General features: G+C 37.2%; 1 protein-coding gene across 2 annotated transcripts in view; it reads left to right on the top strand.

Moving 5' to 3' along the window:
* The window catches only part of GRID2 (glutamate ionotropic receptor delta type subunit 2), a 1,665,223-nt gene that overhangs the window by 1,261,064 nt on the left and 385,460 nt on the right, over positions 1 to 18,699 (top strand). For both annotated transcript variants that reach the window (XM_012558631.2, XM_004387023.3), the window contains one exon: positions 5,373 to 5,474. In XM_012558631.2, the coding sequence (XP_012414085.1) occupies positions 5,373 to 5,474 (102 nt within the window). The remainder of the gene's footprint in view (positions 1 to 5,372; positions 5,475 to 18,699) is intronic.

The raw sequence follows: 18,699 nt of genomic DNA, 5'->3' as shown, positions 1-18,699 counted from the left end.
ATTACATTGATTTTAACAGCATGCTGCAAGATTATTATTGCCAAAGCTCCAATGAAGGAAATAATTAAAGTGTTAAGCATTTTTAAAGTTTTAAAATGACTTTAGGCAATAACCAGAAAATACTATAGGAATCAATATACTGTAATTGAAAGGAAATTGAGTTGGTCTTTATTTACTATTTTTTTTATTCCTCCTAAATTTTCTCTAGAGTGCCAGACCATGTAGGATAGTGAATCTTATTTTGCCGTCAGCAGTATGACTTTCTGTAAATCTCATGTGCTGCAGAAGCCATTTTTATCATTTTTTACTTAGAAAGTGCTCAGAGCTGAATAGATAGTGTTATGAGATTTTGCGTGCATTATCTTTATTTGTCTCTGGCCACATTGTTAAAAAAAAGAAAAGAAGAAAGAAACAAAAACAAAAACACAACCAGACCAATACAACCTTCTACACATAGCCAGAGAAGTCGAGTTAATGAGATTTCAAACAATGAAACCTGAGAAGTTGTTAGATAAGCCTCACACTTGAACCTAAGTGAAATTCTTCTAGTTTTTATCAGACATTATGACTGTCAATCTTGCTATGCTGCAAGGAATAGAACTCATTGTAGATACAAATTCAATTTGGATCTCTGTGAACCTAACTCATTTTTATTGCTTAGTATTAGAAAGAGTTATTACAGTCAAACAGAATAGCTTGAAGTGAACCTCAGGGAGATGGGTGTGTATGAACAGAAATTAAGGAAACTTAAAACTTGAGAAATCCTTCAAAAAAGTGGATAAGCAACAGTTCCTCTGTGTGTTGCTGTTGTTTATTGCCTCATTCATCTTTCTATACATTTTGAAAAGCATTATCAGGCCTTAGGATAAATGAAACATGTTGCATACTTACTTTTTAGTAAGTTGGTCAGAGAAAAGAGAGTGTACCAGGAATATTTTCTGAGAAGCTCTTGTTCCAGTGCCTTCTTGGCTGGTCAAGTGACTAAACGATAACACAATGGAAGGAGCAGAACCTCTCTGTCCTCAGTTTCTTCTTCTATAAAGTGGGGATAATAATAACACTTTCCTTTTGGTTGTTTTGAGAAGTAAATAAGATAATATAAATAAAGCTCTCAGATGGTTGGCATATAGTTAGCACTATGTGACTGTTATAATACTTACTATAAAAAGTATGATGATGATGGGGGTGATGATTTTGCCTTTTAATTTTTACTGCCAAGATGTAACCTCATTAGCTAAGATTTTGAGCCAGCCAGTTAATAATTCTGAGCCTCAACTGCCTTGACTATAAAATAGAAATAATATCTTCTCCACCTACCTTGAATAGATCATGTTTATGAAAAGAATTAAAGGATTCATAAGCTGTAAAGCAGAAGTGCAATTGAAAACACTGAATCTGGACTTAAGGAAGATTGGGCTTAAATCCTAGTTTCATCTCTGAGTTAATATGTGACCTTAGTTAAGTCCTTAGTTTCCTTATCTGTAAAATAATATTAGTAACAGCAACTTCTCATAAATTTATTGTGAAAATTAAATGAGATCATGTGTAAAGAGCTCAGTACCATGGCTAACATGTAGAAAGTACTAAAAAAATTTTTTTAATAGTTCTATTCAGTATAGGAAATAGGTATCATTTTAATTTCATACTTGAAACCCATTGAATATGGGATGAGTGCATATATTTTATTTCTAGTTTCCCAGATAATCTGTATCTTAAACATTCTCTACCACAAAATTCAGTCTCTGAACATCCTAGTTCTTGATTTCCAAAGCTTACATTTAGAAAATATTGGCAATTAGTGCATATGAAGGAGAAACTGAGTTAAGTAAAAGAAGTTTATCAATCCTGAAATCCAAACCAGTGTTGTAAGAACAGAAGATTATACTGAACAACTTCACAAGTGCTATGATCAAAAGACATGTGAGTCAGGTAGGAAGAAAAAAAGAGACAATACAGAAGGATGGAAACTCTTTATCAAGCAAAGGAGAGAATTTCTGTCTTGTAATATATATGAGAACTGTGCAAACATATAAAAATAAAATTCTGGTATTGAGAAGAAATAGCATCATTTATAGTACAAATAATGTTTAAGACACCACCTATGTCTAAACAACACAAGCTATGTTTTCTTATTCCGAATGCTTTTCTGTTGTTTTTATTCCAAACCCCCAAACACTAGAGTGCTTTAGAATTATTTAAACCATTGGCCATATGTGTAAGTTACTGTAAAAACAGCATGGGGGCAGTGAGGAAGGAGAATCAAGATCAACAGCCCAAGGCTGATTCCTATGAGGCGGGAGTCAGACATGCCTCTCTCTCCACCATCTTTACCAATTTTGACACCAACCGCCCTTCCCATAGCACTCTCTGCTTCTCTGCTGGGTTCAGTAATTCATTGCAATGGCCACAGAGAACTCACAGAGAATACTCATGATAGTGGGGTTTATTAGGGAAGTAACAGTTACAGTTCAGCCCCAGGAACACTCAGGATGCAGTTCTCCCATCAGGACAGCCTGTTCCTAGCTGTGCTCTCAGGCATGCCTCTCCCTGGCCCTCAGTCTTTGCCCAAAGGCACTCAGCTTCCTCTCTCTGTGGGCTGGGAAGCCCACTGCAGTATTTCATCTGGGTCTCTCCTACAGGTTTCTCCTGCCAGTCTCTTCCTTGGTGGTGGTGGTGGCCTCTTCTTTCTCACCTATGGGATGGCTTATTGCACAGGAGGATGTCAAAACTGACTAATCCCTTTGGTTTGCCACAATTACCCTATCACACAGTCTTGCCCAGTCACTTGGGTGGGAGTTACAAGGCCATGTCTAGAAAGGCCACACATAAAAGTGATCAATCACACCACAGTTACCTACTGCTGCCATAACAAAAATACCATAAATGAGTGACTTTAAAGAACAGAAATTTATTGTCTCACAATTTTGAGTGCTAAAAGTCTAAATCAGGGCATCAGCTCTAGGGCAGGGTTTCTGGGAATTGCTTGGCATTCCTTGGCTTGTAGATGATTTCTCACATGTTATCTTCCCCCTTTGTGTGCCTGTGTCTATTCTGCTCTTTTTATAAGATGCTACTCAGAAATAATTAGTTTTAGGACCCACTCTACTTCAGAATGAACTCATTAACATAACAAAAAACCCTATTTCCAAACAGGGTCATATTTACAGGTACAGAGGTTAGGACTTCAACATACAATTTTGATAGACACAATTCAATCCATAACACCATATTTAGTTATGATTAAATAAGGACATAATTAAAAAGAAGCTGGAAATTACATACGTTTACACGTTTGTCCAGAGCATTGTTGAAACAAACTGCTCAACAAGCATTGTTACTAATTCAGTAGTAAATGTTTTTATTATTCAATACATTTACGTTGGCACTAAAGATGCCATTTATTTAGAAAAACTGACAGTAGGATCACCAAACTTATAAAACAACTCCGAGGGGGACAAAAAGAAATCCTTGTGTTTACTTGGCAGCTTAGAACATACTTATCATGAACCAGATCATATTCTAAAAGCTACTCATTAAGCTTAGAATTAAGTAATATGTTGTAAAATATAGATAGCACATTAGAAATTTAGCGTGTCACATAATGTTGTAGATCACCATTTTTCTACCAATATTTTTGGTCTTGGGAAGAAGTAGTTAGAAAAAGCACACATCAAGGAATGTAATTTAGAACAGACTTTGGTTGACCTCAGAAGAGAATAAAAGCTCAAAAGAAATTTCATGAGTTTTTAAATTTGGACAGAGGACTACAATATCTCTAATAATTAGACTTTCAACACATTTAGATTTGCTAATTAGATCTAAGTTCTAATTAGACTTTTTATGTAACTAAGAATGACATATCGTATGAATTTAATGTGCTTTTACAGTTGAAACCAGCAATTAGCAGCATTTTCCAAATTATTTTAATAAGGATAAAAGCTTGCTCTGCTGTTTGTATTGTGACATCCCCTTCTCTTATGATATATTACATACATTTTAGTTTTCTTAATTAAACACCTTTTGGGGAGCTCAAAGAGAAACTTGAGTTTCAATAGGAAGCACCTAAATTGTTTATTCGTGAGGGAGACTTGCCAGTTCGTTGATGACTTTGGAAGCTACAAACGGAGTGTAATACAAGGAAATAAATCATAGTCATCAGGGGGAGGCAACACAAATAACCAGGTGCTCCTATAACCATTTAGTTAATCAAAACAGTATCCGAATATGACTAAAGGTCTGTCACATTCTTAGAATATGTCAATATAGAATACGTTTTCAAATGTGAAGGCTCATAGAGCTGGTATCTGGATTAATAGCATGACATTTCTTCCCAAGATGTGCATTACAACATTCTCTTCACAGCTTTGCTCCTTGAGGAGTTATCTGCTGATTCAAGTCACATCATCTCTATCTTTTCTTCTTCTGAACTGAGAGTCATTAATTTTCATCCCATTGAGATTTATAGGCAGTAATCTTAAAATTGGTAGCTCTCAGAGTTGGATGTTACAAGAGATAAGAACTACATGAGGATGTAAAAACTAAATGAGTATTTTGGAGAATAAAAAGAAGTGAATACATTGCAAGATTTTAAGGGAAAGGCTGCTGCCAAAACATTCCAAGCAAACTGATAGCACTGACAGAATAGGCAAATTATATTGTTTTATATACTGTGAATACTTTGCAAACAACAAAGCCAAATACATGATCTTTTCCTTAAAAGCAGAAATCCTTCTAACCACGTTAAGAAATTTGCAGTCCCCCCACCCCCCAAATAAAAGCAGTGTTACCCATTGCCATCAAATCAATTCCAACTCATAGTGGCCCCATAGGACAGAGTAGAACTTGTCCATAGGGTTTCCAAGGTGCAGTTGGTGGATTTGAACTGCCAACATTTTGGTTAGTAGCTGAGCTCTTAACCACTATGCCACCAGGGTGAGATCTAATTAAAACCATTGAAACTGTAAGAAAATCTAACTTGTATAGTAATTGATGTATTAGAACAGATGTTATGCTAGAATTATATGAGCTATTATAATTATATAATATGTATATTATAATATTAATTATTATTTTTCCAATTAGAGCATTAGTGGGATTAAGTTATTGGTGCATTTATAACTCCTCATTAAGTCAAATGTCTTCAGTGAGCCTCCTGAAGCAGGTTGGATACTGTCATATGGCATATGATGATATTTAAAAGCAGGAAATGGCATTTCTGGTTATTTCATTTGCTATTAAAAAAGAAAACTTGTGCAAGACCCTTTTTATACTAATTATTCCGAGAGACATCACAAGTCCTCTGAAAGGTCTATACATAAGTGATTGGACAGTTCTTCAGGCAGAAAAGTGACCAAAGCTATTTTATCTTTCAGCTTGGGTGCTGGAATCCTTTCACAGGGCTGAATGGGTCACTGACTGACAAGAAACTGGAGAATAACATGCGTGGAGTGGTTCTACGTGTGGTGACTGTTCTGGTAAGTCTGATGTGAGCCTTGTGGTTTTGGTTTCAAGACGTTGCTTTATCCTTCATTTTTTTATGTTTTATTTCTGATCCTATATTCTTAAAAAAGCTTTTTACAAACTCTAACTATGATTTCTAAGATATTTTTTACTAGTCATATTCTCCAGCCTTAAATTAAATTTATGTGGATTACTCTCAGATTTATGCATTATTTTCTTTAAATTACAGTGCTTTGCTAAATAAGTTTCTTACACTCTGTAGATCTAATTTCTGTCCTTTTACAGTTTTCTACACTTGAAAAAGTTAAAGGTATCCGTGAGTCATTCTCTCACTGAAGCTCTATACCATGCATAAATGAAGATAACCGTATAAAACTAGGAAAGATTTGATAAAGTGTTCTACACTAAGTAATAGTAAAATATTAGAAGATTAAGACAATAGTTTTCTAGTAAGGACCTACTTTGGAGGAGAGGTTATTCAATTATTTAATAAATATTTATTGCGTATCAACTGTATTCCAAGCTCTGTGCTGATTATGGGGGACATTGATGAATAAAATAGATAAGATTCTGTCTTTGTGGAGCTTATCATCTAGCAATTCTGTGAAAGTTAAATGGGATAATACATGTGAAACATTTATTACAATTCTATTCACTTATTAGGGAATCCATAATGATAACTATTCCCAAGATGTTAATAGAAATACTCTTGAACATTAAAATACTCAAGTGAGTACTATGTAAATAGCTATAAAATATAAGATATGCACTCTCTGTTTCTATTTCAGTGTATTTAACCTTGTGCTACTTTATACTACTTTTCAAAGCTTAATAGTCCAGAGGAGTCCCTGAGTGGTGCAAATGGTTAATGAGGTTAACTACTAACTGCAAGGTTGGAGGTCTGAGTCCACCCCAAGACACCTCAAAAGAAAGGCCTGGCAGTCTACTTCCAAAAAACCAGCCATTGAGAACCCTATGGAGCACAGTTCTGCTCTGACATACATGGGGTCACCATGAGTGGGAATGAGCTTGAATGCAACTGGTTCTAATAGAGCATAGCTATTAACTTGATTTTACTTAAGAATAGCCTGCTTGTTTTTAAGTTTGAAAAAGCCTTTCCTATAGGCTAAATAAATTGCCGAATTAGTAAGTGGGAGTAGTAAACAGTCTTCTTTGATATGTTCAAGCTAATTAGATGTCCATCAAAGTTTATAACGGCAATGGCTGCCCTTTGTATACTGGCTTATGCAAATTAAACTTACTGTAATTTCTCTATCAATAAAAGGGTCTGTGAATATTCTCTATAGAAGGAAATTAAAAGGTATAGCCTAATTCTCCTTTTTCATGCCTATAATTTTATTCCTAGTTATTGTTTTGATCAGGTTTTTACTTTTTGGTAAATAATTATATTGTGGATACCTTGTAACTTAAGTGACAGTGTGCTTCTGTATGTGTCTGAGGGTGTGCATGTGCATTTGCATTGATGTGCTAAATATTAAAAAAGACAGATGTTTGAAGTGCACTAAACTATTAATATTCTCTTCTCTAGTGATTATATGAGAACAATTGCAATACAAAACAATATATGTGCTTGTTTTGTTATTCATATTTCTAAGGCAAACTAACCTAATTCAGTTGTTAAACAAATATTTATTCAGTGCTATATGATAGATTTGGTAATAGACGTAAGATGAACAATACATAGACTCTGTCCTGAAGGTATGCCTAGTGACTTATTGGGGAGACACAAACAGCTAAAATTTCCAAAGTACTTACTATGTGCCAGGTACTCTACTAAGCCCTTCGCATGTATTATCTTATTCAGTCTTCCCAGTATTCCCAAAAAATAGGTACTAGTAGGATCCCAAGTATATAGATGAGGAAACTGAGGCTTTCAGAGACTGAAAACAAATATGGAAGGTTGTACATATAGTAAGTAGCAGAGTTGGGATTCCAGTCCAGGAAATCTGAGTTCAAACCTCTTAACAACCTCCCTCTTAACATTACATTATTCTCTGTACACCTACTGCAGTAAGTGTGAGAATTTAGATCTCTAAAAGATTTTATGTGAATTAACAGTTTGAAATGACTCTGAATAATGTAAAGGTGAGTTTTATTGGGATAGCTTCATAGGGCCAGTTATATTACATTCATTTCCAGGATGAGCAAAGTGATTGCTATTTTGTGCATGAGATGGTATTGCTTCACACAGTTAATGCCTGCATGCCCAGGCTCACCTTCATGACTTATAATAATCTCTGTTTTCTACAAATTCAGCCAGGCACAGATCCTGAATATGGTTAGTGAGTGGAGATAAGGAAATAGTCAGTTTTCCCCATGTTTCTGGGATGTAGTATGAATTTATCAACTTGGATACCCAGTTGAGTAAGAGATTATTTCACTTATTATGCTCCCACAATATATAGCCAGTGTACTTAATTATTTCATATGCTTCCTGGTTCTTCCTATGACTCCTGTGGAAATGGAAAAAAAGTTGTGACCTTCTTATTCATTTTCTGTAAACACCTTTCCAGATCTAGCTCTCACTTATGCAACCTTGCAAGCTTTTTCCACAGGACACAGAGAATCACATCTCCCCAACCCACTCAGCAACTCCAAAATCTTGATGCTTTACCCCATTTAATCTTTGAACTAGAATTTGGTCTGTTTTAAAGTTGATTTTGCAAATGGTGAACTTATACACCAATTCCTTGTACTCCAAGTATTTACCTGCATCACTTCCCAGAAGGAAGAAAGAAGAGGGGACGTGTAGAAAGCCCTGGGGGAAGGTCCCTCAGCTATTCTAACTGCAATCAAGCTGCGGTTCCACATGTGCCCTCTTCACTTCTTAAGAAACGTATGCTATCAATTACACACAGTTTAGTAAAATTTATTTTCCTTCTCTAAGTTTTGAAACCCCCGTTCCTACCACTACTGAAAAGTTGGTGGTTCGAAACCACTCAGAAGTGCCTCAGGAGAGAGGCCTGGTGATCTACTTCTGAAAGGTCACAGCCTTGAAAAACCTATGGAGTGCAGTTCTACTCTGCACATATTTATCTTAAACTAAATAATTCATCACTTTATTGTCTGTAATAAATAGCAAACTCAAATGGTTAATTAAAGATAGTTAAATGAAGTGATTATTAACAGAGATGTAAATAAGGTTGAAGGAATCAACAAGGTATGTTGAAGAACACGGCCTAAATACACATGAAGACTTTGACTACCGTGATGACTGATAAGGAATAGGGAGGGAGCAGTATTACCGGACCTGGCAATAGCTAGAGCCCACTCAGTAGTAGCTGTGAACCTTGGTAGAGAAAGACAATGAAGAAAGAGAATCACTGTCAAAACTACAATCAGGCAGCAATGCAATGGGGAGGCAGGGATACACTAATATTTTTCTTCTTATCCTTCCATCCCCTTCAGTTGTCTCTCATTGCCAAACCCAACCCAAGAGCAAGGGGGCCCAAGTGATGAAGACCATGAAGGTCAGGACACAGAGCAGGACAGTAAAGGGCATAGTGGATCTGGAGGGAAAATGAGCAATCCAGCATCAGTACCTACCATTTGATCGGACCTGTTATAAGGCCTTTGTATGTGTTCATTTATTTACTCCTTATTGTGATTACTTCTAACACCAACTACCTGGACTTAGGCCAAGCTTCAAAGGTTAAGGGCACAGTCTTCCACAAGACAGTTCTCACTGGACACCAGCTGCAAGTTTGAGATTCCAAATCCACCCTCACTTCTGAACAGCTGGCTTCAAATTCTGGGGTTCCCACTACCCCCTCAGGTTCAATAATTATGTAGAACAACTCATAGAACTCAGGAAAGTACCATACTTGTGATTGCAGTTTTATTATAGCAAAAGGATACAGATCAGAACCAAAGGGAGAGACACATAGGGTGAGGTCTGGGATGGTCCCAGACATGAAACTTACATTATCCTCTCCCCATGGAATCAGGATAAGTCACCTTCCCAACACACTGATGTGTGAAAATATGCAGAATATTGTCAACCAGGGAAGCCTAACCTGAGCTTTGGTGTCCAGAGTTTTTACTGGAATTTAATTATGTAGGTATGATTGATTGAATCATTGGCCCCATAACTGAATTCAGTCTATTACTCCCCTTCCCACTATGGAGGCCTGGCTGATATTATGTGGCTCAAAGCTCCAACCCTGTAATCACATGGTTGATCTATCTGGATGGTAAGCCTCTCTCCTGAGCTATCTGATTAGCATAATCTATCTAGGATCCCACCATGAATCACCTTGTTAGCATAAATAATCAGGTGTGATCCGAGGGGCCCACCATGAATAACAAAGACATCACTGGGGGAATTCCAACGGTTTAGAGGTTACCTACTGGAACTGGGGACGAAGGCCAGTCATATTCTTTATTACATACTTGTTATGAATTGAATTTTGTCCTGAGGGAATATGTTGGAATCCTAACCTCTATGCCTGTGGTTAAGCACTTGTCTGCTAACCAGAAGTTCGGCAGTTTGAAACCACCAGCCACTCCACAGGAGAAAGATGTGGCAATCTGCTCTGTAAAGATTACAGAATAGAGTCACATTAGGTTTAAATTAAAAATGGTATAACATTTGGGACGTGACGGTTGCAAATGTTATTGGTCACTTAGTAGCATTTTCTAAATGGTATCACCTATGAATAACTTTATATTTAACCATGACTAAAACCACAGAAATATGTCTTACAAATGGATAAAAAGAAAGAATGAGAATGAAATTCAGATCTTACATCTTGGTGCCTCTGTCCAACTCTTTCTTTGTTTCCATATTTGGTCTGCTGATCTCTGTTTCTTACCAAGTAAACCAAGCGTTATTACCTCAAAGCAGTTGCGAAGATTTTATTTTCCTTTTAACTTCTTAAGGTATACAAGTGTGGATAGCCATAAAAGACTAATTATGCCATTCTTTTTTTTATGCTGATTCCCACAAAAAAGTAAATATATCACTAAATTGTAATGATCATCATAATACTAATGAAAAAATGGAATGAAGTTGGCAACAAGTGAAAAGAAAGGCATGAGAAGATATGGTGCAAGAAAAAATATACGTATCTGAAAAACATAAATTGGCATTTGGAAAGAGTTCACTGATTAATAACTCTTATGTACCTGGTTTGGTTGTGTTTATAACAGACATAGTGGCATCACTAATGAAACATGCATTTACTCATAAATTCATTTGAGAAATATTTATTGAGCACTTAATATGCCCCAGACCTTCTTCTGGATGGTTGGAACATATATAGACAACAATCCCTGATTTGAGTTTTATTTTCATAAGACATCTTCTAGAATTCTCAGAATATTCTTGAAAAAATGTAATGAAGTTCTTATTAAATATAAAATGCAGTATTCCTGAGCCAAAATTACTATAAAAATAATTCAACAACCTTATATAAAGATGCAGTTTAAAGTTGATGGTGAAGTATGTCTGTGATTCTTCTGTATTTTAAAATTCAAAAACATACAGTTTTTTGCATTTTGATATTTCTGAAATCAGGATGCATCTTTCAATTGATGGCTCCTTACAACTATAATTGACAGCATTGTTTGTCTTTCTTACTGGTGCATAAAACAATTATGCATCTTACAATTGAAAATGTCTTAGATTAAATAAAATGTGGTATTTGTAAAAAATTAATCAAGTTAATGGATGTTCCCTGGAAAGATAAATTTAGCAAAACTGGGCAAGAAGCCATCATAAAGAGAGAGACTATTTTTTAAGAGAATGTCTTCAAAAGAAAAGAAATAACAATAGGAAATAAAGCCAATTTGAAGAAAAGGACTGTAATAAAAATGAAAACAAAAATACTGTCTAAATTAAAATTGTTACTAGTCATAGAAGGATGGAAGAAGAAAATACACAAAGGCAGCTTATCCTAAACCCAACCACATAAAGTAAGGTCCAAACAATGTATTGAGAGAAAGGTGGGTTTTCCTAAGCAACTCACCACAGGATTATCTGCCCAGCTGTAGCAGGCAGCTGCCTAGTGAGTCATAATTTTAAGAGTAATTCTCTTTTACTAAAATATTTCCATCATTAGCCTCACTTCTTGAAATTGATTTTAGCAGGCCTTCTTTCTCTGTGAAAGTTCACATATGTTATCTGAGGTCTAAGAGAGACAAAACATTAATATATAGTATACGCCAAACTATTAAACTTGACTCAACAACTATTTATTGTGCATATATACTAAGTTAAGCATTGTGCTAAATTCCAGAGAGGCAAAAAGAAATAAGATATAGTCTCTGCTTTCAAAGCGTTTCATATATAACATTTTATCAGAATTATTAAGTTCTTTATCAGAAAACAGGACTTGTGCATGTAGGAGTCAGAATCAAATCTATTCTGGATAGGCGGGAAAGAAAAAGTTGAGAGGAGAGAGAGAAAGAGAAAAGGAAATTAGAAGGAGGGAGAGAGAGAGAAAACTGTTATCTAGGGCAATTTTATTCCCCATTGTACTATGTTCTTTCACTCAGAATGCTTTGCAATTCTATTCACCGACTCCTCACTTATTGACATTGTTAGGTTCCAAAGATCAGGTCATCACGTGAAAATCGGCATTATGCGAAAATAGAGGATTTTTTTTTTTTCTGTTTTCAGACCATCCATTTGTCGATTCTTTTCATTTGGAAAATATGATCACAGAAATAATAACAGTTAAGATTTATTGATTTGCTAATCACTGTGACAAGTCCAGTTATGGATTATTCCTCTGTGGAGAAGGAGGCTTGAAGATGACAAAACTGGACAAAGGCAAGCTGTGTGACGGGAGGGCCCATGGCTTAACCACTTCACCTTCCACCTGTGCTGGGCAGAGCTTCCCTGACGGAGCAGCCTCCTGGGCTCCACTCCCACTCCTGCAAGCCCTGCATTCAGGATCCTGGAGCCTGCTGTGCTGTCCGGGCCTGGCAAGTCACCAAGGCTCCAGGCTTCCTGTGACGGTGCTGGGAGCCTGGCGGCACACCTGTCCCCACCGAGGCAGAGGCTTCAGGCCCAGTTCAGCTCACTTTGGGATGTGCTTAAACTCGTATGCATTTCTTCTAAACACCCTCTCTACTGCCTCTTTCTTTCCTCCCTCCCCATCCCATAGCAATTTTGAGATTCAGGGCGTCTGGCCACCTAGAACCTGGGAACTCAGAATAGCACTGGCTTGGTGCTCCCTGGGCATTCGCCCATGGGCCATGGCCACATAGGAGGCCAGCCCCACCCCGCAGCTGGAGTGGCGCCCTCACCAGTAGGAGAGAGCAGAGGCTATGAGATAGTGTGGCCCAGCTTCCCAGAGGCCACCTGGAGACCCTCCTCGAGGGAGGGGATGCTCGGCAGTCACTGCTGCCATTCCTGCCAATTCATTAATGCGTAAAGTAGTCAGATAGTAGATTTTTTACTGTTGTTCTAAATGAGAAGTGTCGGATAATGAGACAGTTGATAAGTAAGGAGTAGATGTATGAGAGATACTCTCTCTTGTTCCCCCCATACTTTCCTTACACACCCACTTCTCACTTATCAACATGGTTAGGTTCCAAAGACTAGGCATTATGTGAAAATGGAGGATGATCACATCAGATCACAAAATGGAAGATGACCACATCATTACATAACTGCCAAACCACTAAGAATCATGGCCCAGCCAAGTTGACACATAACCTTAACCACGACAGCCAGCGTTACTCTCTCCTTGCACCTAGGCATTCGTTACTGCCAGACATAACGTTGCTGATGCACAAAATAGTCAGTAGATTTTTTGCTATTGTCATAAATGCAAGATGTCAGATAATGAGATAGTAAGTGGGGAGTAGTTGTATTATATTTTTGTAATAATTTCATTAGTGTTAGACTCCTCCACTAAATTGTAAGTACCAGTAAGACACAAAGTTGGCTTTCACTTACAATGACTGGCATATAGAAACAGCTCAATATATATTTATTGATTGAAAAAGTATTCTGGTAGCCTGAAGCGGTGTGTGTGTATGTGTGTGTAAGAGGGAGAGAGAAAGGGGGAGGGAGAGAGAAAATTCAACTTGTGATTATAAAAATAAGGATAGGGATGGATACAAGACTATTCCTGAGTAGGTGGTATTAGGATTCCTAATTCTTTGATTTCCATATACCAAATCCAAATTTCCAAGAGATACAGCAAAGAACACCCTAGACTGAGAGGTATTCTTTATTTCGGCATGGGATTTCATCCCTGAATCCAAGTCTCTTTATTATACCTTGGTGTACTGAATCAGACAACAAAACAGAATGCTGAGGGGGAAGGAGTGCCTATTTTATTTACATCTCAATCAAGTACTAAGCCTCATGCTCCTCACTAATCCCTTCTGGGGAATACCTTGGTTTCACAGACTCTTTAGAGGTATTCAGGAGCACTGCAAAGCTCCAAACACAGCTCAGCTAGGTTCCCACTCCTTACCAATAAAAGCCAAAATGGCTGAAAAAACTCAGCCTCCTCCAGCTTTTGTACATTTCTAAGCTATTTACTCCTCTCATAATTCCTTTCACGCCATTCATCCTGTAAGTGAGGTAGCAGTAGAGACTGGCCACCCTCTCTCCCTCCTCAGTACACTCATTTCTTAATATATTCCTACTCAAACTGCACACCCTATTTAGTATTGCCAAGGTTATTCATTAGCTTTTTCTTTCATTTATTGATACACTCAACCTAGGATTATTTATCCAGTACCCTCTCTGTGCCAGGAAATATGCTAGATGCTGGGGATACAGAGGTGAACAAAATAAACATGGTCGTTGCTGTCATAGAACATGACCTCTACTGGGGAATATTGACAATATTCAAATAATGGTACTAATGAATAGCTAAACCGAAGAGATCAATAAGTACTAGCCCTGCAGGAGAACTGCTTGAGCTTAAAGCTGAAGGACATTTACATATGGCTAGATGTCTCCCAGAAAAAGTTGGAGCATGGAAAATGGAGAAAGGACATGGGCAACAAGAAAGTTTGCAAATTAGTAAAATCCATATTATATTATAAGACTATTAAAGTCCAAAATTAATAGGAACATATTCATATAGAAACTATATGCTTTTTTATCTCTTGTCCTGTATATAAACTGTATAATTAGAATCTGCCCCTTAAAACTCTATGTTTAGACTCAAAAGAATTAAGACTTAAGACTATTAAATCTTTTGACATAGTTGATACTAGGAAATGTGTTAGTCCATTCACAGTATGTCCAAATAATTACATACTTTTCAGGTGAAGAAATAGAAACTTTTAATTCAAATCATCAAACATCTTTTCACATTATGAAGTAGCAAGCCCATATTTGATGAGAAGTTAGCAATGACATAGAAGCCTTTAGCATTCTTTCGATCTTAGAGGTTGTGATTGTTTGCCCACTTTCTTCTACAATATTTCCATTTCCACATGGACAGATATTTCATAAGTCATCTTCCCACAATCTATGGGAAGAACAGAATTAGACAAAATCAGTATGATATGATAAAGGAAAAAAAGAGTGAAATAAGACTACAATTGTGTAGGTTTATAATCTTCTAAGGAAATAGAAATTCAAATACAAGGAAAGGACTTACCTCTTTTCTTTGACTGTGCTTCTTCAGAAGTATTGAAAATTTAACATGCTTATACTAAATACAGGTAAAAAGTAATTTTTTTCATTTTGAGAGCCATTATGACTGATATATGGGGAACAAATTCTTAGCTTGCACAACATACTAGAAAATGTAAAGGTTAGAGTTAGTTATGTACACTTCAGTGTACAATCAAGCAATGTACTTATTTTCCTCTTGATATAGCTTTTAACAAAAGAGTATATAATATGCAATTTCTTTTCTTTTTGGAATTACTTCAGCTTATTCCATTGTCTTTTTTCCTCCTAGTCGCCTATCCTCAACACACTCATACAAAAAAGGCACTGGTATAAACTACAATAAGCTCTGGACTTGCAGCCAAAATATATCAATCAGTTCAAATTCTAGCTTTTCTGTATAATAGGTCATTCAGTTTATGGAGCCAAGAAGGCTCTCTCTAGTTCAATTTTTCTATCTGTAAAAATTAAATGATAAAACTGGCCACATAGGGTTATTATGAATAAAATACTTTAAAATATGAAAAAGCACTTAGCAACATGCATGGTTTTTCTAAATATAAGGTGATATTATCATTGCAGTGGAACTATGATGGATAAATCAACTAAAAAAGGAAAAATAATGAGCATGAGCAATCATGAAAGCATCATTACTCACTCATCAATCTTCATATTTTCATGAGAGATCATCTGAAGACACCTAAGGCAGAAGAACAAATGTGAAATGCAGAATCATGAGTTTTAGACCAAGTCACTATTATCTTAATTTGAAAACCTGCTAATGAGGACCACAGCTGTTCTCTTGCTAGTGAAATTGGTGCTTCCTACAGGAAAAATGAACAAAAAACTCACCTGACACCCCCCCAAAAAAGCTCCAAATTATAAACTGTAAAAATTTCTAAAAGTTTGCGTGTCAATTGCATTATCTCATATGAATTGTGGTTGGTTCCAGGCTAGCTTAAAAGAGACTCTATATATTAATATACAACAGAAAAAATACCTCTAGTAATAGCACTAAAATGTCACTGTTCTTAGTATAAACAGCCCTTCTGAATTCTGAGTGTTTACTACTCACAGAGACCATGAGAATTTTGAACCTCATAGAGGTTTAAGCTTTCCTGAGGTCTCAGCCTTTGAGCCTCCTGAATCTGGAAGCAAGGTTAGGGGTTGGGAGAGGAATCTCAATAAGAGGCTCCATTGGGCAACTACTCACAGCAAGGAGATGGGAAGTGCATTGATGGCAAGCTCTGGAAGCTCTCGTAACAATCTCTGAGGAGGGATCCTTTGGAAGAGTTAATAAATAATAAAGTTTGGTTCAGGGCTCCAGGCAAAAATGACAGCTCTGGCTGGGGAAATTTCCAGTGAATGATATATTAATAAAAAATAAACTGAAAGTCACAACAAAGTATAGTAAGTGCCATGCAGTAAGTATTACAGTAAAAGTACTGTATAGCATTTTGGTTAAGAACACAGTCCCTGTAGGAGTTCCACTTCTGGGATGACCGTGTGAGGAGTTCTCTAAACCCACTCCACAGTGAATAAAGCAAATCTGGCAAAAACCATTAAAAAAAAAGTAAGTCTCTAAAATTGTCCTATGTGCATACAGAAAATGAAGAAACACTTATTCAAGAAAATCTACTAAAACTCAGTAAGAACATCGAGAGTTTGTGGCATTTGAACCATAACCCATTCCTTCCATTATTCTCACCCGGCTCAGCTTCATGGAAGCTCCACTTTGAGTAGGTTTAGTAAGAAGAGGGGGCTTTCTTTTCCCTCATTTCCCAATCAAGGATTACTGTGTGTCACTTAGAGGGGCAGGCTGCTAACATTTCTTATCCCCTCCAACTCAAAGTTGAAGAGACTAAATTTATGGTGAGTGCAGCCAAGAATGTGAGACCTCCTTTTTCCCACCCAGTGCCCATCCATAGGGTGGAGGTTCTACCCCAGGTGTGGCAGGCTGAGAATACTGGGTCCTAACTGCCATCCCTTGAGCTCACTCCTAGGGCAGAGATTCAAAACCAGGAGAGGCAACTGGAGAAGATCAGAGGCTACTGCTCCAGCCGGAACCCAGAGTAATGACTGAGACATTTTATTCAAGAGGAGAGGCAGTCCATAAGAAAAAAGAGCTCCTAAGCATTCTCCCCAACATCCATCTGTCAGTTTGTCGTACTGAGGTGGCTTGCATGTTTCTGTGATATTGGAAGCTATGTCAGCAGTGTTTCAAACACCAGCAGGTTCACCCATAGTGAACAGGTTTCAGCGGAGCTTCCAAACTAGGAAGAAAGGTCTGGTTATCTACTTCTGAAAACTGGCTGAAGAAAACCTTATGGATCACAAGAGAATATTGTTTGATATAGTGCTGGAAGATGAACTTCCAAATTTGAAAGGCAACAATAGACTCAAACATGCCAATGATCATGACGATGCTTGCAGGACCAGGCAGTGTTTCATTCTGTTGTGCATAGGGTCACGAAGACTTGGACCTGACCCAATGACAACTAACAACAACAAGCATTCTCCAAAGGAACTGAATTTCATTGAAACAGAGTGTGGGAAAGTTCATGCCTACAGCTTACTTGCTGGTGTTGTATGCTGTTGAGTCAATTCTGATTCATAGCAAACTTACATGACAGAGTAGAACTGCCCTGTTGGGTTTTCTAGGCTGTAATCTTTACAGAAGCGTATTGCCAGGTCTTTTCTCCCGTTGAGCCGCTGGTGGGTTTGAACCACGTACCTTTTAGTCAGGAGCCAACCGCTTAACCGTTGCACCACCAGCACTCCTTTACAGCTTTATTAGCTAATCTTAATTAAGAGCAACAAGCTAAACCACAGGCCAGTTAGTTCACCAGAGAGAACCAGGGAAGGAGACAGCTAAGAAAACTTTACCTGGGGTCAGAACAGATTTCAAATACTGGTCTCAGAAATGACCCATACTCAAATTTATTTGGTTCAGAGCCTGAACAAAAAGCCGTAGAAAGAGGAGAAGGAATAAATATCCAGAGTTGCTGCAATATATTACCTAAAATGTCCAGTTTTCAACAACAGCAACAAAATGAGACTTCCCAAGAAACAGGAAAATGTGACCCAATCAGAGGAGAAAATAAGCAGCCAACAGAAACTGCCTAGGTGAGGGACTGAATGTCACATTTACCAGAAAGAAAGTTCAAAATAGCTGTTATAAATATGTTCAAAGAATTGGAGGGAACCATTCTTAAAGAAGTAAAAGAAAGTGTGAAAACAATGTCTCTTAACATACAGAATATCAATATAGAGCTAGAAATGCTAAATAAATAAAGTAAGGATCACTCGCCACCACATACCCGTTCCCATTGAGTTGATTCCGACTCGTAGTGAGCCTACAGAATAGAGTAGAACCTCCCCATAGGATTTCCAAGTTGCAGCTGGTGGATTCTAACTGCTGACTTTTGGTTAGCAGCCAAGCTCTTAACCACTGTGCTACTAGGGCTCCAAAGAGCACTAGTGAAGTTAATTATGAAATTATAAAAGTCAGCATAAATGTGTATTTCTTCTTTCTTCTCTTAGCTGATTTAAAAAACAACTATATAAAGCTATGTATATATACTTGTATTGTAGAGCCTGTAAAAATATGTTGTTTTTTAGTTGCC

Source organism: Trichechus manatus, unplaced genomic scaffold (genome assembly GCF_000243295.1).
Source record: "Trichechus manatus latirostris isolate Lorelei unplaced genomic scaffold, TriManLat1.0 scaffold00178, whole genome shotgun sequence".
NCBI classification, from domain to species: domain Eukaryota; kingdom Metazoa; phylum Chordata; class Mammalia; order Sirenia; family Trichechidae; genus Trichechus; species Trichechus manatus.
This window is presented reverse-complemented; position numbering and strand designations above follow the sequence as displayed.